Here is a 25,996-nt window from a genome sequence, read left to right as displayed (position 1 = left end):
ATCAAAGGAAACCTCTGCCACCAACACTGAGCTTGTTCATTTGCAAGGCTGAGGCACAATACGATCCAGCAGCCCAAAGGTGGCCACAGTGTCTGCCTCTCAGTAGGGTGTGTGCTGCTCCTGCAACACAGACGAGCAGAGCAGTGTAAGTCCACTGCATCCTCTTCTGCATGACAGCTGGATAAGGGCTGGGGGCACAGAGCTGGGGCCTCTTTCCTCTCCAGAAGCTACTCACCTTTCGATCTCCGGATGAGTGGAAGGAAAGCCTTGGTAGTTCGCACTGTCCCCCATAGGTTCACTTCAGCTACTTCCATGTAGGTGTCCATGCTGGTGAACTCTACCTCCCCGAATGTGGAGATCCCAGCATTGTTAACCAGCCCCCAGAGCCCTAGAAGATAAAATCAAACAAAAGTCTGTGAGACTGATGAAAGCAAGGCCTTGCTAATGGAGTATTGAACCACATAACAGAGTTTTTCATTAAGACCTGTAATGATGAAAGCTAGACAGGAGAGAATCCAGAGCAGACCTCAATCTCCTGACTGAGCAAATGCAACCACAATTGGGGTTTTTCTGTACTGTCCAACACTGCAGTCACAAAGTACTGTGAATAAGGCTGCCAATGAGTTCTGAGCCAACAGAGAATTTCAACCATGTCTAAGCTGTTCTCCTTGCCATTTTCTTTTTATACCTAGTGATTTTTTAAAAGAAGCAAAATACAGTTTCTGAATGCAAATAAGAACAGAAAAGACCTTGTAAGAAATAAAAGATCAATTCTTTTGAAATAAAATCCTTTGTGTCATCATAAAAACTAGAATGACTGCAATGCTGAGAAGGGTGATGCGGGCATGAGTGGACATGGGTGGGCATGCATGCCACGGCCTCTCCCTTTTATTCTGCTGTAACCAAAATGACAACAACTGCAGCTACCAAATCATTTGGCAATAAAAAGAAGGATTAGAAAGGAACTTAGAATAATTCAAACTCATTTCAGATAATTTCCTAATTGCACAGGAAACTGGCTAAGAAAAGCCTGTGATGGCTTCTCTCCGCTGTTTAGGAAAACTTACTGTAATCTGTTGAATGACTGTGTCCAGGCCTGTGTTCTAAGAAGCAGCCCAGAGAAAGCAAACTCATCTTGACCTATGCTTGAGAATACAGAGCTAGAAGACTATTTACTTATAAGATCCATGTATAAAAGTTAAATATATAAAAAGTAAAAGAAATCATGCAAAATCCAAAATAAATCATTACTAGCTGTTCTGCTTTTGACTATAGTAGCCCTATCCTCAGGTGCTGAAGTAATGATATTCTTTAGGAAAAAACTGTTGTTCACCAAAGGGTGGAAAGGTTTCAAGAATGCATCAGCAAGTGGGATTTTCACAGTACTAGAGCAGAAATTGTTATCCTTACCTCCCCACAATGAGGTTGGCAGGCTAAGAAAGTCAGTTACAGCTGCCCCTTGAACTCTGAGATTTGTAACATCTGGTAATATCTGAAACAGCATTAACTGTACTCAGTTTTCTTCATGAGAAATCCTGTGTTGGGACCTTCCATCTTCTTTGCCCTTTGATAATTTGGGGACACATTTCAGTTGCTGATCCCCAGTCTTTGAGCACTGGCCTCTCATAACTACATCCACTCTTTTGGGTTTGTAGTTTTGCATTCTTGCTGCTACTGCTCAGCATATGTGTTAAAGAGCCTCTTACTGCTGCTTCAAATGGAGCTGTTAATGCCAGAGTCCCATGACAAGCTCTAAGATATTAATTAACAAACAATCAGATCCTTAGTCTATGTCTTTGACTAGCTTTACGAACATCCCTTGAATTGCCAGAACCTCCAATGATGAAGGCCCCCACAGGGGTTCTGAATGCATAGAAAATGTGGAGACAGGTCCAACAACTTGCTCTTTTTCATGTAAGTATGGAAAAAAAGGCACAGGCTGAACTCTGCACTTGTAGAAGCGGAAACAGAGATCACACTCTGCATGATGACCTTCCCAGCAGTGCCAGAGAGCAGTTTCACACTAAAAAAACTCCAGCCTCCTCTAGCAGAGCCTGCTCTACAATATCACACCAAAGTAAAGTATCACTTCATTTTGCAGACAACAAACTCAGATTCCCCAGGTGAACACAGCAAAGCTAATGGCACGTGGACTGACAGCTTCTGGTCATGAAAGGTTTGAACTTGCCAAGTGCTCAGTGCCCTGCTCCTGATCCAGCACTAAGCTCCAGGAGTGCGAACCAAACCCTCCAGCAGCTCCTCTTCCAACTCAGCAGTATAACAGGTCATCCTGGTCTCTGCCAGCAGTGCTAGCAGCGACTCTGCAGATAATGGTGGTGTTAGTGATGCAGACATTTTTCCATCCTAATCTGGACTAATCTGGACCCCTTGTTTCACAAAGTTAGGGATAGCCTGGCACTCACCCTGCCCTCCATGGCTCTGCCAGCTGCCCCTGCTGCAGCACCAGGCAGAGCTGGGCTCTGCGACAGCACCATCTGGCACACAGCCCAGGCGAGACAACCACCCAGCAGGCCCTGGCCTGAGCAGCAGCAGGAATCACAAGGAGGAGGCTTTGCCTTCTCACAATTTGCCGTAACTCTCCAGAGCCAGGTCTCTGGCTGGTACAGACCAATGTGCTGCAGTTCCTGAAAAAGGGCTAATGTATGTGTACTGAGAACCCAAAAGCACCGAAGCACTGGCAAAACTTGAACAGGTGTCAACACTGTAGAATTCATTTCCACCCAGCAGAGATGACCCAGGTTTTATGAAGTGAAGGGAGTCATAATAAACTTCTAGTCATATAAGAGAGCATCAATCCCAGGGCTCTGAAACAGCAACCTGATTTCTGCTAATGTCCCCATAGGAGCTAGCAGAGAAAATAACAGAGCTTTTTCGTAGGTGCTCTCTTAAGTGGCAAGGGGGAAGCTGCTTTCTGATACAGCACAGCATGTAAACAGGCTACATGCTCTGCACTGCTGCTCCTCAAAGCTTTGTGCCCTTCATTCACTTGGCAAACTTTTAAAATATCTCTGAAAATGCTTTAAGGCCCAGCTGAGGGAGCTCTTGCCACCAAATTTCATGTGACATCAGAGTCTACTGAAAGTACCTACCTTTCTCGGGATCCTCCAGGCTGCTGTTCACTTGCTCCACTGCTCGGTCCACTTCTTTGCTGTCACAGACATTGAGCTGGACAGTTCTCATTCGATCACTGTTCATGTTGTCCAGATCCTTGGAGCCACCATCTCCCTTGTCCTAGATGACAGAAGAGGGCTGGTTTGAATCTGCACAAGAGACCTTGTGTAAAAGAGGAAAAATGCATAGCAGCCACCAAATCAAGCACAGTAGAGTGCACAGGGCAGTTGCAGAATACCCAGGGCAGGCCTGCAGCTCGAGGAGGAAGGGGAACAGATAGGGCTGCTCCTGCAGAAGAACGTCATTCCTCTGCATCTCCATACGACCACCAGCTCTGTCACTGAGCCAGCTGGTATAGATTTGACCAGCAAAAATGCAACTAAGAGCAGAACCTGCCCTGCAAGGTAACTCCTGCCCAGTACGAGTTTCTGAGATCAAGCCAAGCCCTACTACCACAGCAGAAGGAATGTGGTGCCATGCTCACTTTTGCCTTGCATATGGGGCACAACAAATAGTGTGGTAGGGGTATGGTATAGAATAGCTGGTGAGTAGTTGCACACGCACCCTGCATGTACTTCTCAGTCATGTTGCCGGTGCTGGCAATGACAGTTCCATAAGGGGGACTGCCTGCCCACTGCTCTCTTCCTGCTGCTGATCTGTGCCTGCAGCCCCCACTGCCTGGAAGTGAATCTAAGGCCGCCAACTGACTCCTACAGAGTCCAGTTGACAGGTGCCTGGCCAGCTTGCCTGTTAGTAATTCCCCCAGGAAAACTGGTCTTTTCCAGTGTCTTGCTCTTCTTCCCCTCTTCCTCCATGAGCTCTTTCTCCTTCCCAGTTCTTATCTCCACCCCTTTATTCTTAGCTGAGAGCAACAGAATCCCCCAATATATATAGGTATATATATACAAATGCATAATACGTATACATACATACATACATATATACACACAGACACACATCTCTCTCTCTCTCCAACCACAGTTCAGCCATGTAACTGCAGCTAACCCTTGAGCTACCTTTCACATGGGCCTGGTGCTGCTAGCAACAAGGCTGTCATGCACAGAGCCAGCCACTCCAGTGGACCTGCAGCTTAGCCCAGCTACAGTGCTACCAGGACACAGACACAGAAGATTACTGAGTTTGGGAATATCCCTGGATTGCTTTCATGGTTATAAGCTACTGGACTGTGCTGGCCTTTGCAGGGCTTCTTTGTAGGGGCTAGTGAATGTCTGGCTCTGAAAATAACCACTTCTTTGAAACATCCCTGTCTTTACTGTAAAAAACTCCCTCTGTCCCCTCAACATAATGCCTCACAAGGAGAAGCCTTTTACTCTCCATTAATAGGCTAGGCATGGCGCACGCCCCACAGGATCGTCTGATGGCTGCTGGACTCTCCTTCCTCCAGTCCTCATCCGTTCCGGGTAGCTCTACTTATTTAGTTAGCATTAGTACATATGCATTGGAGTGCTCTTCGTGCCTGAGCTTTTACAAAGCAGGTGTGATAGAGGAGGTAAAGCTTTGTTCCACTGACCTGGAAAGGGTCAGCTCTTCACGGTGTGCCTGTTTCCAGACTGTGGAATGGCATTGATTAGTTCTAAATATCTCAAGTAGCAAAGACTCCCATTACTCCCTTTGTGAGCCTGTCAGCAGTCAGTTGTCAATGACATGGTGCCTGTCTCTGCAGTCTGAACCTGGAGTGCCCATTTGCCCCAGCAAGGTGAGAGTCCACTTTAGATACCTCACTCTGTCCGTGCAAGGGTGGCTATACATCCCACTGCCTCTGTGCCACTTCTGTGTCTTCTCCTAGCTCCTTTTCTTCCTGGGCTTATCCACTTGGCTCACAGACAGTACCCTGATATTCAATAACTTACTTAAGTACTTGATGTGTCCTCTATGCTCTTCTCCATCCTTTCCCATTCTGCTGCAGACTGTTAATACTGGTTAGTATTTGTCCTTAACAGAAGGCATCTACCGCACTCTCCTCACACAGAAGCATACTGTATACAAAATGGAGCAGTTAAAGGTTCCATGCATAGCTTAGTGGTGTTTGGTTTTACGGTGACTGAAAGAAGTGTTTCATGCTACGTTTGTTATTCACTCAAACCCACTTTGGTGCTGAAGCCAGTGCATATGGCAAAGGATTAAAGAGCGTACAAATGGCATACATGGGAATGCCAAGAGAGAATCAGCGAATGCAAACGTGCAAGTCCCTTGGAATCAGCAGATATGGCTTAAGGGAAGATAGAGGACAGCAAGGCCAAGGTGCTTCTTCCCCAATCCCAAGTCTGCAAGGTGCTGTGAAATTACCTTGCTTAGAAGAAAACTCCAGAAGCCACCATGGGAAGGCAGAGCGGAACAGGCACATGGCTTGACATGTTAGAAATTTTGGCAAAAGGCGCGTAGCAGAGGGCTCGATTCTGAAGTATCCAGCTCTCCTTGCATGACCAGGCCTCTGGACCACAGCAACCTCAGAGGCCTCCTGAGCTCTACTGGAAACTTCACAGCCTTCTCTTCCTCTCTCACAGAGCTGGCTAAGCAAGCCAACATCCCTCCTACCGTCCCAGTCACATGCTGCCAGGTGCTTGGACAGGGACCCCCTGCAGCTGCAATCCCTTGGGTTGGACTTTAGGCATTGACCCGGACCCACAGGATCATTCCCTTCCCTCTTTGGAAAGGGCAGAAGGGTGATGTTTAAGTAAGGTACTCTGCCATCAGGCCATGCTCGCCTGGCACAGGACAGAGCCCACCCCACAAATCTTGCACCCTTCAGCAGCAGCACAAAGACCTTCTCATGCTATGTGAAGAGACCAGTGCATCTCCACTGACCCCGAAGCAAGACAGCCCAGGTCTTGCATATTTAAAATACATACTGCTGCCTCATCTTCCTCTTTCTTTGGTCACCCTCTGGAGCCCAGCTTGGAGCCCAGGTTGGATCTTTGTCTCAGTGTCCCTGAAGTGCTAACTGGTGGCTGCAAGCGTGCTTGCTGAGCCCTGTAGTAACTTGCCTGCATCCTGGCTTGCTCAGATAACCTCTATCTTCTCATCCCCCTGCAAGCTCTAACAGGCCTGAGCACACAAAGCAAAGCAAACAGGAATTCCATGACAATCCTGACAGCCAAGACAAACACCACATATGTCCACTTGCAACAGATACTGATGGAAAAATACCTTTTTCATCTTGTGTAAGCTGGCTCCTACGGCTATTAACCAAAGAGGAAAAGTAAGAGAGCTGCAGTGTGATAGTTCATTGGATCCAGTTTGTCACTGTCTTCAGCAATGAAGCATCAACACAACTCTCTTGTGCATATATTTGTCAGTGGAAATGTTAGGAAGAATCAGTATGTGAAATATACACATCTGAAGATAAAAGGAGCCAGAAGCACAGATGCATCCTTGGGCTCTACTCAGTCATGACTCTAAAGGTATCTCTCTGCTCAGGTTTCCTTCAGAGGTGCTCAAGATCTGCCCATATTAGCAAACTTTTCCTAAGGAAGAGCCAGCACTGCTGGCACAAACTTTGTATCTGCAAGTAGTGCACACTACAGAGTGCACACCCTGAGGACACAATGGCTCCACAAGCCGGCCTCTGACATGTAGCTGTACACTGAAAAAGCCACACGAAATAGTTGTTTCCTCTCAGTCAGGGCTAGATCAGATATACTCAGTTTACAAGAGAAAGATGATGCTTCTTATTTCCAGCTGCACTTCTGTCTAGAATCTAAAAACATGCTGTGCTTTTCTTCTGTCCTTAAGGTGAGCACTAGCTATAATAACATTTTGATGAGATTCTGCTTATGGTTTTGCTAATCAAGCCTGTGACACAAATAGAAATGAGCTCATTCTCCTGGAGTTGTTTTGATTCTATAGGGCTAAGAGTTTGATTTTCTCCATAAAGTACATGACTTGAAGACACATAGGAGAGACATGATTAAACAGCTTTGTCATTTTTACAGTGTTTTTCTGATGACAACTGCTGTTAGCAATCTTGCCATGGTTGCACAAATTTTGGAACATGAGATGTGAGTCCAGCTACAAATGCAACATTTAATTACACAGTGATACAGCAAAGGATTCTGCTGATTTTGATGAAGAAATAACTAACAGCTGATCAAAGCCTAAAAGAGTTTTGGCATGCTGCTTCACGTCAACTTATGCTGAAATTGTCAGAGGCCAAGATTTTCCGGTCACATGCATTCAGTATCACGTGTACTGAAATCACTATAACAAAGGGAGGTTTCAGAGACAGTTATTCAGATGCTTACTGAAAATCAGCTCTTTCTGACATCTCAGATAGAGGAAATGAAACTCAGAAGCAACTTTGTTGCTCTGAAATTTTTGGCTACTGTCAACATCTGAGTAGACTATTATTCTAAATAGTGTTTTTTTTAAGTCTGCAACTTTACTGTATTCTGTAACATTGATCTTAAATTACAAAAGCTGAGCAGAGCTATTTGCAAAGAAGTGTTCTCTCCCCCGCCCTTGAAATCTCTTGAAAAGCAGCAATTTACATAGACAAAAGCGTCCTGTTCTGCTGTAAAGCCTGTAGAGGGAGCCCAGGTTAATAAATAAACCCTTGATCTAAAGCTGAGAGACCACAAGGGGCAGAGCTATCGAAACAAACTTCTCATTTGAAAAAATGCAGCAGTAAGAAAACTAATAATTTAAGCAATACTTCCTAATAATGGAAAGATTAATGGCAGAAAGAGTATTAATAACATTAAAAAAATACCTGGCAATGTCTCTTCAAAGACTATAATGAGGATACACTTACAGCGATCAGTGAGCTAAAAGATTAGGATCAAAATAGCTGACCCACCCCAGGATATCCTGAGAATTAAGTTTGTTTCTCTCGGGAAATGGCCATGCAGCTGAAAAAGTGAAACTGCTTCATACAGACAGAGAGGCTAAAGCTCTGTCTTATTCTCCATTACCAGGCAGCTTTGACTGCCATAGAAAGCTCCCCTGGAGAATGTATGAAGATGGTGTCACTAAGCTATCTGTGGCCTGATTCTGCTCTCATTTGCACTAGTGGAACTCTGTTGCCTTCACAGCAATTTCAAGAGACTCTCAGTGCACACTAGAGCATGGCCGCACTCAAGGATATAGAGAGATACAGTCATACTACACGTCACAAAATCTTTGGTGGTTTGGTGGCTGTCACAATTAATCAAATTAAGCTCTGCATAAATATGTATTATTTCAGAGCAGGTCCAAAGGTCCAGACTCAACTTGACTCTACAGTTTGCTTATGGACAAGCCTATAAACTTAGATTTGGGTTTCTAGCCCATTGGCTTTGGCCAGATCACAATGTTGAGATTCAAATGAGAACTTCCTCAAACACTGTGCAGAGCTGGTTCTGGTCCAGACCAGTTTATGCTCCATGAAAATCAAACACTTGTGTTTTTCCCCTTGGGATACCAATCACCCTCCCTCTCCTCAGCAGAAAGCTGTGCAGAGTAGCTTTGAAAGACTGAATTTGTTATGTGTCTGTGCACGTGCCACAGGTGAAGAATAAAGCTTTTGCTTTCCTTACCTTTTGCAGGCAGCCAGCATAAACAATGAAGCCTTTGGTGTGCAGGTGCTTGGCCAAGGCAAATCCAAACCCTGAATCACAACCTGTTATAAGCACAGCTCTGCTGCCAATCTGCAAAACAAAACAAACAAATAAAAAAACCCACTGGAATTGAGTGCTTGGAGTGAATGATTTGCAGCACACAGAACAAAACTACGTCCTTGGCCAGGAGCAGTCTGTTCCAGGGACATTCTCTACACTCATTGCCAGCTACTGTCACCCAGTGCCTCCTGAAGACGAGAAACCTTTACTTTTGGAAGCACTCCAGTGAGGCAGGATTACTGACCTCCCAACACAAAGAGAAGCTCAGCATCTCTGGCAACAGGCTCCCATAGCCAAGAGGCCAAGCAAACCACCAATCCCTGGCAGCTCATATGCATTTCAAAATCTGAAAATACAGCAGACAGTTCCCAAGAAATGTTTCCTCTTCAGGAGGAACTGTTCCAATATGTACAGGGGTAAGCAGAGCACCAGGAATCCATCAGTCTACTCTCCTGTGCCATACAGCCTCTAGGTGGTGGGGAAGATCAGCTTGACTGAACAAGGAATAAGGGTTAATCTAGCCGACTGCTCACCCATCTTTGTCCCTCTAGCATATAAACCCTCTAGTGCTGGGTTTTAAAAGATAGGCAAAATCAAGTGGGTTTAGTATTTCGAATTAAGACCAGTTGGTCAACTTGCCACTGTTTAAAACCAGAAATTTGGCTTTCTCCAGAATACAGTGGGACTCAGAGTGCCACAAGTGCCACACCTGAATCCTCCAAGACTTTGTCCCAGGCTTAGAGAGGGAGACGTATATGCTCTAGCATTTCTTCAGTACTCAGTCATGTGTCACAAGACAGGCAAATGGCAAAAAATCCCCCCTTCTCTTGCCTGGCACTGTTCCTGGCAGACTAGTGACATGAAGGAAAGCTATGAAGGAAGAGGGCCACTTTCCATACTCAGAGGTGAGAATACACCAGTTTATTTACATCTCTTTACACCACCATTCTCAGGAAGGAATGCTTTATTAAGAACTTGTCATGCTAATTCCCTCCACTCTAAGGTGGAAGATTTCATCCCGAGTGAGTTCCAAATTTAGAACCCCCTCTGCCATTAGTCTGATTGTTTATTTCCATCCTTAGTAGCATGTACTATGCTACGTCAATGGAAGCTCTGTACTAGGAAAGAATGTGGAGTATGTTGAAAAGGTCCAGCTCAGAATCCTTCTGGCAGATCAGAAAAATATTTTGGTCATCAGGCTTTAGGGAGTTAAAAGACCCAGCCCAGCAGAACTGGTTCCAAGAAATCACAACCACACTCACCTGATCAACTTCACTTGCATAAGAGCGGCTGCCACATGGGGACAAGAGAGGGAAGCAAAATCTTTGCACAGGCCTGTGAGAAAATATAGGACAATCAGACAGGGAACATCTTGTCTGCAGTCTTGTGCAGCAGCATGCACATAAGAAGGGTGTTGCTGATATGCACAGTGTAGGCTGTCATTTGAGAAGACAGGATCTGGTCTAGAGTTCTCCTTGGTTTGAGCCTGTGTGTTTCCTACCTTATGAAATATTTCTTTCTCAAAAGACCTCAATGCTACTTCCGGCTGTGGAAGCTGTCTAGATACTACCGAGAATTCTAAAATAGCTCCTGAAGGTCTGAAGGCACTGGGCTGTTCCCATCTGTGAAATGGGCAGTATACAATGTTTTCTTTTCCCAACAGCAACAATACTTTCATTTAGAGTGACACAAAGCTGGCTTAGTGCAAATTATTCATTTTTCTGATGAAAGCATACGGCATTGTTTCTGATACCCAGCCTCAGGTTTACTTTGCTTGGATCCATCTCATCGCCTTTACATGCAGCTGCACCCTTGCATCAGCTTGGATGACATTTCTTTCTCTGCAGGTCTGTACCCAGCAACTACTCAGATCTTTTATCTCCTCTCTGTAACTGTTTAAACTAAGAGTCACCATGGCTTTGAGTAATACCTGCCATGCAGATCTGAAACTCCTCTGTACAGGATATCTGACTCGCAGGAAAATATATTGTGTTTGCAAACGCAGACCAGAGTAAAGCGACAGTGCTTTGCAGAAAATGAGCACCTATTCAGAAAAGCTATGCTACCAGTGGCATCGCACTCTCTCAGGTCTTGCCAGCACTCATCAAAACTGGGCCAAGATGACACATCAGAATGACTCTATCATCTGTCCTTGCCAGCCACCTGTCTGAATTGTATCAGCTTTTTTGTGTTTTCCTTTGACCACTGCCATCACTCCCCTACAGCCTTCTGACTTTCCACTAGACTTGCTGTATTTCAGCTGCCCTGACATCTATCCTTTAGCAGAGCTTAAGTTCCAGGCTGCTCTTCTGCCTCGTGAGTGAACTTTCTTTATCACTCACACTTATCTCCTGCTCAGACATCAGAGGCGCTCCCAAGGTGACCTGAGCCACACTGGATAGCAATCTGAAGGCACTCTGGCCTCTGAGCTGCATCTTGGGACAACAAGGCTGAAAGGGTCTAATAGGGCAGAAGCTTTGAACCAGGTGGGAAAGATACAAGCGCCCTCCTTGTCGAAAGGAGATGATTTACATTCAGTCAACGCAGTCCACTCCCCTATATCCTGCATCAGTCCATCTCTTCTTCTACCTAATTTTGAGTGTCACAAGCCTTATCTACTCTTGAAATAGCAATGGCCAAGGTAATTGCTGCAGAGGTCAATCCCCTGGCTGTATATAACATTACTGACCTGCTATCCTGGCTTTGAACTTTCATCTCAACACTAAATTCCTTTGTGTGTCTCAAAGTGTCTAGAAATGTTCATAACATACATTTTAGTTGCATTAAGTTAATTTTTATTTTTCAGTGACATCTCAGGTCCTGTTATTTCACTATAGCACACTGAATTGCTGTTCTCTAATCACAGCAACCCGTAGAGAATAACTACTTGACATTCTGTCTACCTTGACCTGAAGATAAGGGAACAAAACAGACAATGGCTACTGATCAGCAGAAATGTCATCAGAGGAATCTTCTAAGATATGTGCATGCTGGTAGCCCCCACACAGTACATTAATGTAGCATGAACCATTTTTTGTCATTCCACGTGATTTAATTCTAGATACCATCACTGAGACCTTTAAAATGCACAGATGGTCATGGGAATTGAATCTGTCCTTGTAACCAAGCATTTGCTTTTGATTCAGTTATACCAATAAAGGCAATTCTCAGCTTGAGCAATCAAGTATAGAAATGTAACCTCACTGCTTTAAGATACTGGTATAGTGACAGCACTGCCTTTCAGATGAACAGCTGGATTTCCACTTCAGATTTAACAGTCAGAGGGTATGTCAAAAAATGTAAAACATTGTGTCAAGACCTGAGTACCAGAAGCAGAAGTGCATAGTAAGCAAAGAAAAGAATATGCTGAAAATTCTTTTCTTGAGTTTATAAAATATTCATTTGTATTTTTAAGGACACAGAAGTTTCCCTCTGGTACAGCTTTGTTGGTGTAGCAGATAAAAGGGTCAACCTGTTTTCATGAGAAATCTCTAACAGCTTAGCCTTTTCTATCTTTGATCTTTACAACTCTCTGTTACAGGAGTTATCCTTGATGGTGCTGGACACTACCATCAGCAGAAATGGAACCACACCTATGGTGGCGGTTCTCGCTCAGCAAGCCATGAGCGATTTTTAAATGGCTTCTGTATAATTAGTGGTGCATGCAGTACTGTTTGGGAACCCTGCTCTGAAACAAAGCCAGAGTAAGCTGAGTGCTTTCACTGAATTAGGACTAGTAGGATTCCCTTCAAATACTAGTACAAAGGGTATTTTTTTCAGAGCTAGGAATTAGAATCAAGTGGGTAATTTTCTGTTCAAGTTCAGAAAAAAAATCAGCTTCATTACTCAACCCACCTCCCTTTCTCACAAAAACCCTCTCTCTCAGCTTTCTCTCTTCATTTTACATGGTTCATTATCTCTTTAATGGAGTCATAAAAATATATGACTGTTCCTTGCAGTGCAGCAAGGCCTACCTGCTGATATTGAGGAATAAATCCTTGCTAGACATTGAATTAACACTCTACTCAACCCTTTGACTGCAGATGACTGCACAGGTGTTAAAAAACATGCTGCCAAACCCTACTTGCATATAGAAACCACCTCCTACAAATAAACAGTCCCACTGAAATCAAATGAGCCTTCAATATGTGCTTTACTCAAGATCTCACTCTTTTTTCTTCTCCATCAAGTTTCTTACCTGATGCCATTCCCTGGGTCCTTAACATTCAGGGCTTTCACAGAGACGTTCAGGAGAGGCCGGGACAGCCTGGTTGCCAACATCCTTTCAATTAACTCACTCTACCAACAGCAAGACTGCTCTTCCTTAGCTCTGCAATACAAGATAGCACCTCTCTTTTATTTGTTCAGTTACTTTGTAAGTCATGCTGACTCCTTGTATTTTAACAAGCAAATCAAGTCCAAAGGAACTCATCTTCTCCCCTTGTAGTCCCTCACATGGAGATAAACAGCTCAACCTTCAACTACCTCAAACTGCTTTTAAATACAGAAGAAGATTATAAGTAAACTGGTAAGCAGGGAGTCATTTAAAGAAAATCCTCATTCCCCTTCATTTACTACACCTTAAATAGTATTCTCTGAAACAGCTAAAAATTAGGTTACTTATGTATGGAATGTACTCCTTTAAGTAGGTTACATGAAATATTTTGCAAATAAAACGTAAGTTCAAGCCAAGGATGATATTCTGTTACATGTTTCCAAAGCAATCCTTCGGTTTTACTGCTAGTACAGCCATGTGGTTAAAAATATATATAGCTCTTTGAAATTAAGTAGCTGGCAATACTGGACTATGCACAGGGTATCACTGTTAGAGTCATTATGGGAAGACAATGGCTCAAAAACAGGAGTTAAGAACAGGCAGTCTGATTCAGTAGTACTCATTTTGACTAAAACAGATCCAACACAAAAATGAGCTTGAAGTACAGTCTCTTTCACTAAGGCAGAAAAATGGTATCTAATTGTTAAGGTTTAGTTATATCTCCATTGAATTCTATATTGTCAATGCATTTTGGGGGCTGGCCTAGAAACAGGCCTACATTAAGAAATGCAAAATTACCATGAGAGGAGCTGTTGTCGGGCTCAGAAGAGAAAGGTCTAGAAAACTTGAAGAAAGGTGCACCTTGTTAGCCCCATTTAATCAACTCAGAAGACCAGCCAGTGCCAGTAATTACTTGAAATTTAGTGTTGCTGGTCAAACTGAATAACTCTTTTTTCTTTTTTTAAAGGGCCGCTGGCTGAAACCGCCACGCACAGGCCCCCATCAGCTGAGGGTGTGCAGCAGCCATGGTTCGCATTCCCGAAGAAGCTGTGAACGTTTTATGACCCATCATAAAAGCCCGTGGCCGCGGCGGCGCGGCCGGCGGCAGCGCGGTACCGCGGGCTCCGCGCCGGGGTGGCGAAGCGGGCGCAGGCGGCGGAAGGAGGCCGAGGAAGACGTCCGCGGCCCTCACCGCGGCCCCCGCCGCCTCGCGCGGGAGGCGCGCCCCGGGGACAGGCGCGGCTCGGCGCCACCCCACGGCAGGGCCGGCTCGGCGGGCGGGCGCGGCGGGGGCCCCGGGGCCGGCAGCGAGGGGGGGTCCCGCCGGGGCCGGCTCTTCCCGCGGGCCGCCTCCCCCGCGGCTCCCGCAGCGGCCCCGCGCCGCCGCCCGCCATCGCGGGCCCGGCCGCTGCGCTCGCGCTCCCGCCCCTGCCCCGCCGCCAGCGTGGCCCGGCGCGGCCGCCCGCGCTTTACCTGGAGCCGGCGGGCGTCCCGGGCACTGGGCGCTGCCTGCGGTTTGAATGGGGCTGGGCCGGTGCCCCGGCGGCTGGGCGCGGCGGAGGGCGGGCGGGGGGAGGGCCGGGGGCCGGGAGGGGGGCGTGTGCGGGCGGCGGCGGCGATAGGCCGCGGCCATGGACGGCGTCGCTCTGCTGCTGGCGCTGGGCGCCGCGCTGCTGGCGGATGGCGGGCGGCGCCTGGCCCGCCGCCTCGTGCTGCGGCTCCGCCGCGCCCTGCCTGTGAGTACCCCGGCGAAGAGCCGGGGAGGGCGCGGGGCGCCGACGCAGCCTCGCCGCGGCGTGGCATGGGGGGGCTGCGGCAGCGGGCGGCCGACCTCGCCCCGCTGAGCACCCGCTGAGAGGCGCCCGGCGCGACCCGGCGGGCACAGACCTCCCCAGCGCTGGGGGCTCGGAGCGGGCCCCGCGGGCCGGGCTCGGCCGGCGCGCCGCCGCCCGGTGCCCCCCCCGCCTGGGGTTAGTGGGCGAGGCGCTCCCGGGCGACAGCAGCGTCCGGGGGCACAAAATGGCGCCCGGCGCGGCGGCCGTTGGGGTTCAACTGTGCGGCCGTTAAATGGGTGCCTCGCGGGGACGCTGGTGGTGTTTCAGCCCTGGCACCTGCCTGCCCACGTACCGGCGACAGGTACATACGGACAACACATGCAAACGGCTGCGCTCCTGTGTCGCGGCTGGACTAACGAAGGTTTGATATGAACACTGCTGGGGCAGAGAGTGAAGCTACTGGGGGAGACGCAATGCTGGCATTTGAAACAGCTTTCGGAAGCCTGTCAGCTCTTCTTGAGGGATTTGGAGCGAGGCTGCACTGCTGCCACGTTGACCTCCCTGCTACTGTGAAACCCATGGTTTTTCTTCACAAGATTCATGAAATAATGGACACATGGGTTTTGTTCCAGACTTTTAAACTTGGAAATGAGTATAAGGGAGAAGAAAACCCATGTGAACAGAAAGGAATTGCATAACCAGTTTCCTTTCATAAGTTTCTTGAAAATGAAATGTCTGGGGTTCTTTCACAGGGTTGGAGCAAACTTAGTTCTTGCTCACACTCCAGACACTTCTGCAGGCCCTGGAAGGAATTTGCAAATGAGCACGTTCTTGTTACAGGGCCCAGCTCATTCCAGACCCCTCTGAAATGGCTGCATCGGTTTTGTACTGTTTGCAGTCTCCTGCTTTGCTGCTCCCACATCCTTTCTGCTCCTGCAGTGTTTCCTGTCTCTGTCACACCTGGTGCTTCCCAAGGGCGGTCTGCCTTTGGTGCCAGGGGAGATGGCTGGAGAGGGGGCTACCTCAGCAAGTGTAGCATTACTGACTTCTCCAGAGATTCAAGGAGCAGTCACCTGTGGCCTCAGCCTCTTGAAGGAGAAGTGCAGTATCTGGCTGCTAGCCTCTGGTTTAGGAAACCATTCAGCTGTGATGGCTCAGCTTTTCAGGAGTAGTTTGGTGCCTTTTTTTTTATGCTTCAACTTTTCTCTGCTGTGTTTTCCTGTGAGTATGTATCAGACTGAAACGGAGGCGGTGCACTTCCAGAGCCACACTGCTTATAGCCAGGCAATCTGCACTGTCCAGAATTACAGAAAAGTTGGTGATTCAGAGGTGGTCCAAAATTTAAAAAGGGAATCTTGTATCTAGAGGATGCTGTATAGATGGGAGATTTTATAGGTAGGAAATTACCCTCTCTTTAGTGTATATTTTCAGTTCCTTTTCCTGGGACTGAAAACTTCAAGTACCTGACTGTGGAAATAAGGAAGCAACAAAGTGTACTATGTAACTGCTTGCACTTGCTTTAAAATTCATCTACTTGATAAGATGGTGGTCGGGGAGTGTATCAAAGGAAACAGGATCTTGAAAACAAGTGACACAGAGTGGAAGAACATGGAATTCAGGCAAGCATGGTGGGTTCCCAAATTGCCCAGAAAGGCTGGCAAAGACGCAATCAAAGTAGCTTTGCTTAACTTAGCCTCTTTTGCAACTGAAGTGTATAATTTTGATGGAGCATCTGCATGAGTAAAATAAATTCTACAGTTCATCAAGGTAATCATGTATAAGAAAATTAGTGACATTTATACATCTGAGCTGTTTGCAAGTTAAAATTAATTGATCTCGTTGGAGCTATTGAACTACTGGATCTATATGGAGCATGTATTGCTGTTCAGGTGCCATGGATCACATAGCAGTAACACAGACTGTATTACCCTACTGAGATATCATACCAGCACCTCCAGTGCAAGAACTTATTCTGCACTGTCATCGCGTCTCAGGCGCCCTGGCCACACTGTATGTATGTACAGTTTCCCCTGTAGTATTTCTTGTCTGAGGGCACTGTTTGACCAGTAACAAGTGAAGCCCTTGCAGCTCTCCCCCAAAAGTTGATTAGTATCACTAATAAATAAAGACATCTGGTCCCCTCTGCCTGCATAGGCAGCCTTTTGTGTCTGTCTCACTGCAGTGTCAAACTGTAAGCTGTAGGGGAGTGACCCTTACAAAATTCTAGGAATAAGACCTGTGAGACCTCTTCTTGGGCATTTTCAAAAAGTGAGGAGGATCAGATTTCTCCATGTTTACAGACTTTTAGGATAGGATCTCTGCTGATGCATATTCCGGAAGTGGGATCACTCCCTGCTGTCACCCTAGGATGTTCTCTCCCCACGAAGCATGTCACTAAGATAAAGACAGCTAGTGATCTGAGGTCTGTTACATCCCTGAGTTTTCTTTGTATGCGTGTTACTGCTGCTGGGACTTCAGTCTGTTGTTATGAAGTGTGCCATTGCACTCAAATATTTCATTACCAGTAATTAGGATAATAGCAAGTAATCTTGGGAATGTTCTCATACTGTAAATTGTTGCTCAGTTTTCTGCCCATTTTAGACACCTGAAGGGATTTTCCAAGCACCTCCTTTTTGTTTGTTTTGCTATTGTGTGTGTGTGTGGGGGGGGGGGGGGGTTTCCAGTCAGAGACAGCAAACCAGCTGCTGAGATCTAAAATTAGGTGCACATGAGAACACAGCTCAGCCATTTGTAAATAGATCATCCTTTATTTCTTACAGCTGAGCTCTGTCCTGATCAGCCTGGCTGATGAGGGAGCTGACTATGGTGATGGTGGTGCATCTTTTCCATTTGCCTGTCTTGGTCTTTGGAAATAATCACAGCTTGTTATCTTCTGCTCAGTTTCTGTACTTTCTGGAAATCAGCTGTCATCAGGCTTCAGAACCAGAAGGTATAAGGGAGAGGAGGCAGAGAATAAGTCAAGCCCTTTCATCTCTAAGGGGTCAGGTTGCTGAATTGATGTGGGAGGAGGTAACCTTGGTAAATTCTGTGGTCTGGTTCATGCTTGATCCTCAACTCTTGGAGGTGTCACTGTAAACTAGATTAGTACTGAGCAGTGTATATTTAATTCTCACTTATCTTAGATCCCTTAGTGCCTGTATGTATCTTTACAGTGTTGGTAGAATTAGCCTGTAGATGCATGTTTTTTGTCTGAACGTAGGAATCAGAATTTATATGGGTGATCATAAGCTAAATTCAGGGTATAGTTTTGGTAAGCTCAGTTTCAATTTCAAATCATGACTCTCCTGTGAAAGCAGTAACTTCAGCATGAGATGGAGGACAGAACAGGGTGTAGCTTATTTGCTTATTGCTGTCTGCTTAAACTCATCATGTGTTTGTGCAGTAATTGTTCTGATCACTATCACCCTGCAATTATTCCTTATTGCCCTTTCACCACTGTCTATGTCAGCAAAACAAGAAATTAGAGCACTGGAGATTGCAGCTGCTTGTCCAGCCACCTTTTCAGATAAAAATGGGGCAGTCCATGCGTGAGTAGTATAAAATATGAATGTTCATGTTCCAGACATTGTTAGTGCAGTAAAAGAGAATGTTAGCTGCAGATGTCTGCACAGAGAAGGAAGTGACCTCGCTTCCTTATTGCATTCTCAGAATCTTCATTACTGTTGTGTGTTGTCGTCTGACAGATAATGGTTTCAGTTTGGAGAGGTCTAGAGCCCTGCAGGTGGCTGTCTGCTAGCTCGGTTAAGCATTACAAGTTTATTGCCTCACAGCTGTGGTGAGCAGAGCAGGTGAGAGAGGGCTCTCAAGCAAAGAAAGAGGGTGAATGTGCGGTGGTTTGCAGTACTGGATTCCCTTCAGGATTTTGGATTCTGTTCCTAGAGCTATCACAAGCCCTATTGTGTCATACCAGATGTGGTATCAAGTTGTCTCTCAATTTATCCATCACTCAAAAGATACTAATGTAGGAGAGAACTGTAGGATTAGGTACATTTTTTCCTGTTAGACTGCAGTATTTTCAGAAGAACTCTAATCTATAGTCACATTCCTGCATGCTCTATTGAATCACTAAGATATAGATTGGAAAATACTGCCTAGAGTGGGAGTAGATACAGAACAGACAATAGAGAGTAACTCTGTAGTTAAAAGATCTGCTGTGCAGTTCAAACAAACAGCATACTGTCATTCTGATGTTTTCTATGCTACTCTTACAATGCCTCGAAGCTGGTAGATCACTGACTTTTGAAATGCTTCTGTTCAGTTTTGGCCACTGATACTTGGAAGGAAGAGGTTCTGTTCTAGCTACTGTATCAAGGCAATGCAAATTGTTACAAATCAGCAATTAGCTGAATTTCAGATTTCACAATAGTTGTGAGCTGGTTGCATTTTTACACAGGATTCTTGTCATCTTGTTTACATTGGTCGAACCAGCAGTAGCACCACTGAAGTTGCTAGGTTTAGATTGCAATGAAGTTAGCATGCAAACAGGTACATGCCCATTGTGGCTTGCACCTGGAATTGTCATTTATGCCTGTACCCGTCCCAACAAATGGGGCAGGGAGCTGAGCTAGAGAGGATTATGACCTGGCTCCATTGCAGTTAGGAGACTTTTATGAGCTGGCTTTGTTGCATTTAGGATTTTGCTGCATACAGAGCGATGCTTGTCCAAAATTATGCATTAGGTCTGAGCTAGCTGTCTTTGCTTTCTCTAGACATCCATCTGTGTAGGATAATTCCTGTTTTTAGGAGGTGCCTTTCACTCTCTGCAGATTTTACAGGGAACCTGGATTAAACAGCCATCGTTCAGATAACTCAGGTCAGGTGAGCTCAGTCCTATGGAGAGCCCAGGTATCAGCTGTCTCACCACTTAGTCATTAATGGTACCTTCTTAATACTGCCTGGACCTGACTGCAGGACTGCAAGTTGCTCCACTGCATGCTGGTGCCTGCAACATTGCAGTATCTGATGATATATTTCTGTCTTTCCCCACACAGGCTGAAGGGAAGGCAGTGCTAATCACAGGCTGTGACAAAGGTTTCGGACATGCCTTGGCAAAACAGCTTCACACAAAGGGATTCACTGTTTTTGCTGGATGCTTGCTAGCGGTGAGTAGTAATACTGATCAGAAATCTTCTATGATTGGAGAAAAGTGCTTCTCAAGTAACAACCACTTCATCTGCAGCTTCCCTCTCCCACAGACCTGTGGGAGGTGCAGTGAGCAGGGTTCTTTGTATTTTCCATTGCTTCATCTGCCTGTTACATCTTGTCATTGCTGTAATTCTGAGCTCTTTGGAGCAGAGACTGTCAGCTACATGTCTGTACAATAGCTCATGCAGTAGGGCACTGTTTGCTGTTTGAGGCCTCTCTGCAACACACTTGATAAATCCAGTAGTGCAAGATTGCTGCAACACTGTGGGCTCCTCAGGCATCTCTATTGCTATCTTCCATTCTGTCACTTGCCTTTGGGGACCTTCTCCTCAAACTGATCTCAAAGCCCTCTCTCCTGCCTGGGTCAGGTTCTGTCTCCAATGTGTCTTCTTCCAGCTGTACTTCTATAGGAAACAGCTGAATGAAGGAATTAACTGTACCTCTCTGATATCTGTGTGTGTCACTCTTACCACCTGCATTTGGCAGGTGGCATTTGCTTGTTGGGAGAGATTAGTGTAGGTTCACTAAAGCAGAAGAGGCTTGCTGGCCCGTCATCACAGTCTCTGCTTTTGCAGGTAACCATGCTGTGTGAGCCTCTAATTTGGGCAAAATCCATTTTTATCTCAGCTGGAGTTTTACCCTTAATATGCTTTCCCCCCCCCCACTGTTTTGATAGTCAAAACTCATGTACATTTCCAACCTGAATTGTTCAAAGTCTCTTCATACCCATTTCTTCCTCTATCAAATGACCTTAAATTTTTCAGTGCTCTTCTGGTGCCTGTCCCTGTGATATAGTGGCAGAGTGTTCACATTTTCTCTCAGCATTTACTCTACTAGCCTAAACAAGTTTCCCTAATCATTTTTGTCCAGGTCCTCCTTTTCCTTAGTCACTCCCATCTAAATGACTGTCAAGCTCATAGCTGATTTTTTTTTCTCATCATCACAGTTAGATTACTTCACACTCTGTGGTACTAATTTTAATCCTGTTATGTTAGTCCAGTCTTCATGACCATCCAATTCTTTTTCCATAATGTGCCAGTACTCCTCCTTGCCTCCAAGATTTTCACCTGTGGATTTCATCAACACTCCCATCTTAGGGAGGGAAGTAATATAAATAAAATACTGAATGAGATTGGTCCTTTAAGGAAGTTCAGTAGTGACTTTACACCAGCAAGAATATTTCCTTTCCAGGACTACCAGTTGCCATCTGTCTTGCTGGAGACTTAACATCCTTGTTCTCATCCTAATTGCCCTGCTCATTATATACTTCAGAGTAATCCAGCTTGCCTACATTCCCTGTATCTTTCATTATTCTTTTCTTCAACACTGGTTCCAGAGCTGTGCACGTTATCAATGTCAGACTAACTGGCGTTTTGTTTCTCAGATCTTTTTTCTTCTCTTTCAGTGCAGGTGCTGCTTTTGCAATTCTGCAGGGATTGTGCACCCATCTGCTAGATTTTATTTAAAATATCTTAAGCTTGTGTTTTGATATGCCAGTTCTTCCCGAACTCTGGGATGTAGATTATCTGCCCCTGCAGTTGAATACTGCTTTCTGCTCTGACTTAAGCTTGTAAAGGACCTAAGGCAGCAGCAGCACAAACACAGGAGAGCTAGGGAGGGAAAGTAACTTATTTCCCTAAGCCAAGATAAAGGGAAAATAAATGAAGATTAAGAAGTGAATTCAGTTGGCAGCATAATAATCATGGGTTTTAGGGCTAACAAATGACAAGAAAAAATGTATTTTGAATCTTTTTGCTTTACTTTTTTTACTTTTAAAATGGAATAGAAGCTATTCGAAGATGGCTATTCTAGCACAGGTGCTCAGGGAGCAATGACTACTACGGATTTTTAGAGTAGTGTAGCAGGGAAGAACAATGAAAGTATGTGAAGGGTAACACTCCTTGCCTGCCTGACCTCAGCAGAGGTTACATTCCTCTGCCATACCAGCAGGGAAAATTATTGTCAGCTGACATATTGTGTAACTTGAGAGCAAAAGACTCCTGTTGGAAAGTTGCCACTCTTTGGAAATTTCCATATGGACGCTCTGTAAATCCTTCTGTAATCACATCATACACTGCATTGGGATGTCTGTATCTATGGTGATAGCAAGTCAGACACTGACATTGAAGAGCAGCAGGTGTAAGGGATAGAAAGAAAAGGGGATGGAGTGATTCTGAGAGTGCTGTTTCAGAAGGCAGCACACTAGTACTGAGCAGAGAGGGCCAGACTCCGTTTAAAGCCACATAAAGGAACTAAGTGTACCCTAAATGGCCCTCATTTGCTCATTTTATCAAAGAAACAGATGACCTCTTCATTGTAGGATTACCTGTCCCAGAATGCCGTTGCAGCCCTTAGCATCCTCCCATCTGGTCTGGTGGCATCTTAATTCAGAGCCAAAGATTTTGTGATCCCTACTTAAATTCTGTGTTGAAGTGGAAAATATATCAGCAGTCAAAGTTGATTCACAGGTAGCTTTCAGGAGATTGACTAACTACTGTATCCTGAAGGGGTAGAGAGTGGGAGGATATGACTCTTCTTGTTCTGTGCTGTGCTACCTGGCAGATATCAAATATACCTCTCTGCCTGCACTGTTCCCCATCTGTATTGCCTTTCACAACTTCCTGTGGGCTTGCTTGGTCTTGAACAGGAGACCTGGACTCAGTGTCCCAGGATTTCACTTGCAGGCCTGGTTTCCTCTGGGGTTGTTAATGTTTTTTTCAGTTGCTGTTAGGTGCATCTGGGGGATGGGATCTGGTGGTAACACAGTGTAAAAGTGATACAGCAGAATGCTGTCCATGGTTCTTGGAACAGCCAGTGTCCCCATGGAACAGCCTTATGTTTTAGGTGGTTGAGGGAGATACTTGCAAGAAAACTTTAATTTTTTTTTGAGGAGGAACTTACTAAAAGCCCAACAGTAGAATGCACTTCAGATAAACTGTTTCAAATCTGGAACTGTCTGTTGCAAGAAAAGGAAGCATACGGTAACTGCAGAAAAGACTAATGGGCTCCAAAGGAACCAGGAAACAACAGTAAAGTCTGGGAGCTCTTACTGCAAAGAATAAGTTAGGAGCACCTGAGTGATTATTGCTGATGAATGAAGGTGTGCACATGCTGTGTAGCTACAGATGCAGCATATAACTGCTCATGGCAAATGCAAGGGAACTTACCCTGTCACGAAAGAGGAATGAGCTGCTGTAGTTTCACTGCAGGGTCAGAGCAGGTATGAAACTGGTTGTCATAGAGCAGATGCCAGGCTGTAAGTTCAGACACAGTTACTCTGTCATCGCTTACTTGCATGCTTTTATGCTGAGAACTGAAGGATCCCTGGAGTACTAGCAGTCATAGAAAGCTCCTACACTGAATGCAAGCTGGTACCCTGTCAAGTGCATCAGAAGCTTCTTAATGTCCATCAAATAAAAAACAAAGTCACAGGAATAACAAGAATATTGCAAGCAGGCAGAAACAGAACTAGAGAGGGTCGACTGCAAACAGTATTTCATTTAGCAAGAACAAGTGAGCCTAAAGGGTAGTTTCTATTAATGTATTAGAATTTTAAAGGGGGAGAAGCACATAGATGGATTATAAAATAAACTGAAGAATATGAAGTGTAGAAAAATCTGAAATAGTCAGTGTTTTGGGTTTTTTTAATCTTACTGAAAAAAAAGAGTAAACTGTGTTCAGATGTTTAATGCTAGTGGTTTTCATAGAGAGGCAGGTTTTCCTGTTCTACAGGATGGAAAAGGAGAAGAGGATGTGTACATGAATAGACATGTTCAAGCTACCGAACCTGATTAAATGTGCTGGAGAGCATTTAAAGGGTGAGCCAAAGTGATCTCTGTGCTACAGTGATATCTTCAGGAATCTTTCCCAGAAGACTGGAAGAGGGCAGATATTATACCTCCCTTTCAAAGGGAGACAGACCTCTAGAATTACCAGTGAGGCAACTCACCTTCATTTCTCTGGATGACGTTGCAGCACATTGAACAGTAATTTTTATACATAGCTAGATCATAGCGTGATACTAACTGCCTCCCTAGGTTTACCAGGAACAGACCGTGCCATATCAGTCTAATTTCATTCTGTGGTAAGCTAAGCAGCAGAGGGATTAAAGGGGAAGGAGTAAATGTGTATCTCGAATAAGGGCTTTGACACAGTAGCTCATGATATTCTCATGAGCAAACTTATGGTGTAATGACAGATATACTTAGGCACCAATAGGTGCTTGAAAAGTTGTGCTTCTGCTTGGAGGGTGTTTGAAGGGGGAAGTCTGGAAGGCTCAGCCCTGGCCCTGGCAGTCCAGTACTCATTAATGAACTAGACTGAAGTAGTCCCCAATCTGTTCTGAAATTAGTGACACTGCTCCTTTTGGGCCCACCCAGGACTTTGAGCCACTACCAAGGGCTTTGTGAGGGGGGCTGGAACTACTGTCCAGTCCCTGCACTAAAAAGTAGTCAAACTTCCCTGGAAGTGCCCCAGAATAGAAAAATTACTTGCAAAAAAAAAAAAAAAAAGGGCATGGTGCCAAGTAGGGAGGATTGCAGGCCTTTTGGGGAACAGGTTAGGATTCAAAATGATCTTTACAGATCGGATAAAGTCCAAAATAAAACTGGATGGAATCTAGTAATGACAAGTGTGAAGTGCTCTGCTTAGGAAATGCAAAATGGGAACAGGTGGTTAGGCAGCAGCAAGACTGAGAGGAAACTGGTGCTGACAGGGGAACACAAACTGAATGAGTCAATCTGAGACAGGCAAAACAGGGCAGATCTCACCCTGGGAAGGAGTCACAGGAAAGTTGTGTCTAAGTCACCGTGCAACACTGGTAAGACCTCAGCTGGCACACTGTGTCTAGTTCTGGACACTGTTTTAGGAAAAATATGTGTAAACTCAAATAAGATGAATGATGAGAGGTTTAGAAAATAAGACCTGTAAGGAAACATTGAAAGAAAATGAGGTTATTTAAACTAAAAAAGAGAAGATGGAGTAAGGAGGGGAGAAAGTTATCAAAAGAAGGATGGTTAATCATTCACTCTGGCGTCAACAGGAAGGGCATGCAGAAATCAGATTAATTTGCAGCAGAAAAGATACAGGTTGGGTTTCAGTGAGTGCCCTAACCACTAGGCTGGACAGTCTTGCATTCTTTTGCAGTCTTTGTGGCCCTGCTGTTCTGAAGTGTTTGCTGCCTAGCAGTGTGACTCCTCAGCAGAGGCTGAGAGTGTACCTGCCCCTGCCAGAGCACTCCCTCTGGCTGAGGGTGGTGTGATCAGTTAAGGCTAGGAGCCTGTAATGATGGGCTCTTCCTCCAAATGGGAGCATCACCCTGAAATATGCTGAGCCTGATCTTGGTCTGTGCGAGTCCACAAGGCTGAGCTCCTCCGAAATCTTGGATGGAGGGATGCCATTTTCAGGAGTGGATGTGGGCATGGGTATGAGGTGCTGGGCCAGCTCCAGATGGGCTGAGGCACAACCAAAAGGAAAAGTCTGAGCACAATGACAAGGTGCCTATGGGGTTGCCTTCAGGATAAGCAGCTGCTCAGTGAGGTTTTTCAGCATTGTATTTATGGCTTCTTGATTCCCACTGATATCTTACTGCAGGTGCCCAAAATCTTGCTGAGATCTACTGCTGAATCCCACAAGCTTTCCTGGAAAAAACCCGCAGCTCAGGGCGTTACAGGTCTGTGTGGTCTGCCTGTCCCTTAGCACAAGCTGCATCAGGATCCTTGGAATCAGCACGGGAGAAAACAAGTGAATGGAAAGGAAGGCAGCAGAAAGCCTGAGTGACACTTCTCTGCTGAGTGGAGAGGACTTGTTTTGCCGCTAGCCTCCAAGCCAAGAAGCAGGCTCTACTAGGCTATACAGGCTGGGTTTGACCAGCCAGAGCCTGTTACAGGGCTGCAAGGGCAGGATAACAGAGGGAAATGAGATAACTGGACAGGAAATGGTGAAGTTCCACTAAGGGTGTCTCTGGAGAGTGGCAGTAGGCTGGAGTGGAGCAGGACAGCTTTCTACTCTCTAGAGAGCAAAAAGTTGCTGGG

The 25,996-nt window shown here is 45.5% G+C and overlaps 2 protein-coding genes across 4 annotated transcripts in view; one reads left to right on the top strand and one right to left on the bottom strand.

Annotated features, from left to right (window-relative positions):
* The window catches only part of BDH1 (3-hydroxybutyrate dehydrogenase 1), a 16,873-nt gene extending 2,230 nt beyond the window's left edge, over positions 1–14,643 (bottom strand). Inside the window, exons 1-6 of the mRNA XM_064516824.1 lie at positions 14,497–14,643; positions 12,946–13,077; positions 10,010–10,082; positions 8,667–8,777; positions 3,111–3,252; positions 236–388 (exon numbers count right to left, since the gene is read on the bottom strand). Coding sequence (XP_064372894.1) covers positions 236–388; positions 3,111–3,252; positions 8,667–8,777; positions 10,010–10,082; positions 12,946–13,028 — 562 coding nt within the window. The 5' untranslated portion in view covers positions 13,029–13,077; positions 14,497–14,643. The remainder of the gene's footprint in view (positions 1–235; positions 389–3,110; positions 3,253–8,666; positions 8,778–10,009; positions 10,083–12,945; positions 13,078–14,496) is intronic.
* Positions 14,621–25,996, top strand: part of LOC112981688 (D-beta-hydroxybutyrate dehydrogenase, mitochondrial-like) — a 23,451-nt gene continuing 12,075 nt past the window's right edge. Inside the window, exons 1-2 of one of the 3 annotated variants that reach the window (XM_026097536.2) lie at positions 14,626–14,759; positions 19,811–19,921. In XM_026097536.2, the coding sequence (XP_025953321.1) occupies positions 14,655–14,759; positions 19,811–19,921 (216 nt within the window). In that variant the 5' untranslated portion in view covers positions 14,626–14,654. Of the gene's footprint in view, positions 14,760–14,996; positions 15,160–19,810; positions 19,922–25,996 lie in introns of those variants that run through there. The other 2 variants (XM_064516825.1, XM_064516826.1) reach the window with 2 other exon arrangements.

The sequence above is a fragment of the Dromaius novaehollandiae genome, chromosome 9 (assembly GCF_036370855.1).
Source record: "Dromaius novaehollandiae isolate bDroNov1 chromosome 9, bDroNov1.hap1, whole genome shotgun sequence".
In the NCBI taxonomy this organism is placed as follows: Eukaryota; Metazoa; Chordata; class Aves; order Casuariiformes; family Dromaiidae; genus Dromaius; species Dromaius novaehollandiae.
This window is presented reverse-complemented; position numbering and strand designations above follow the sequence as displayed.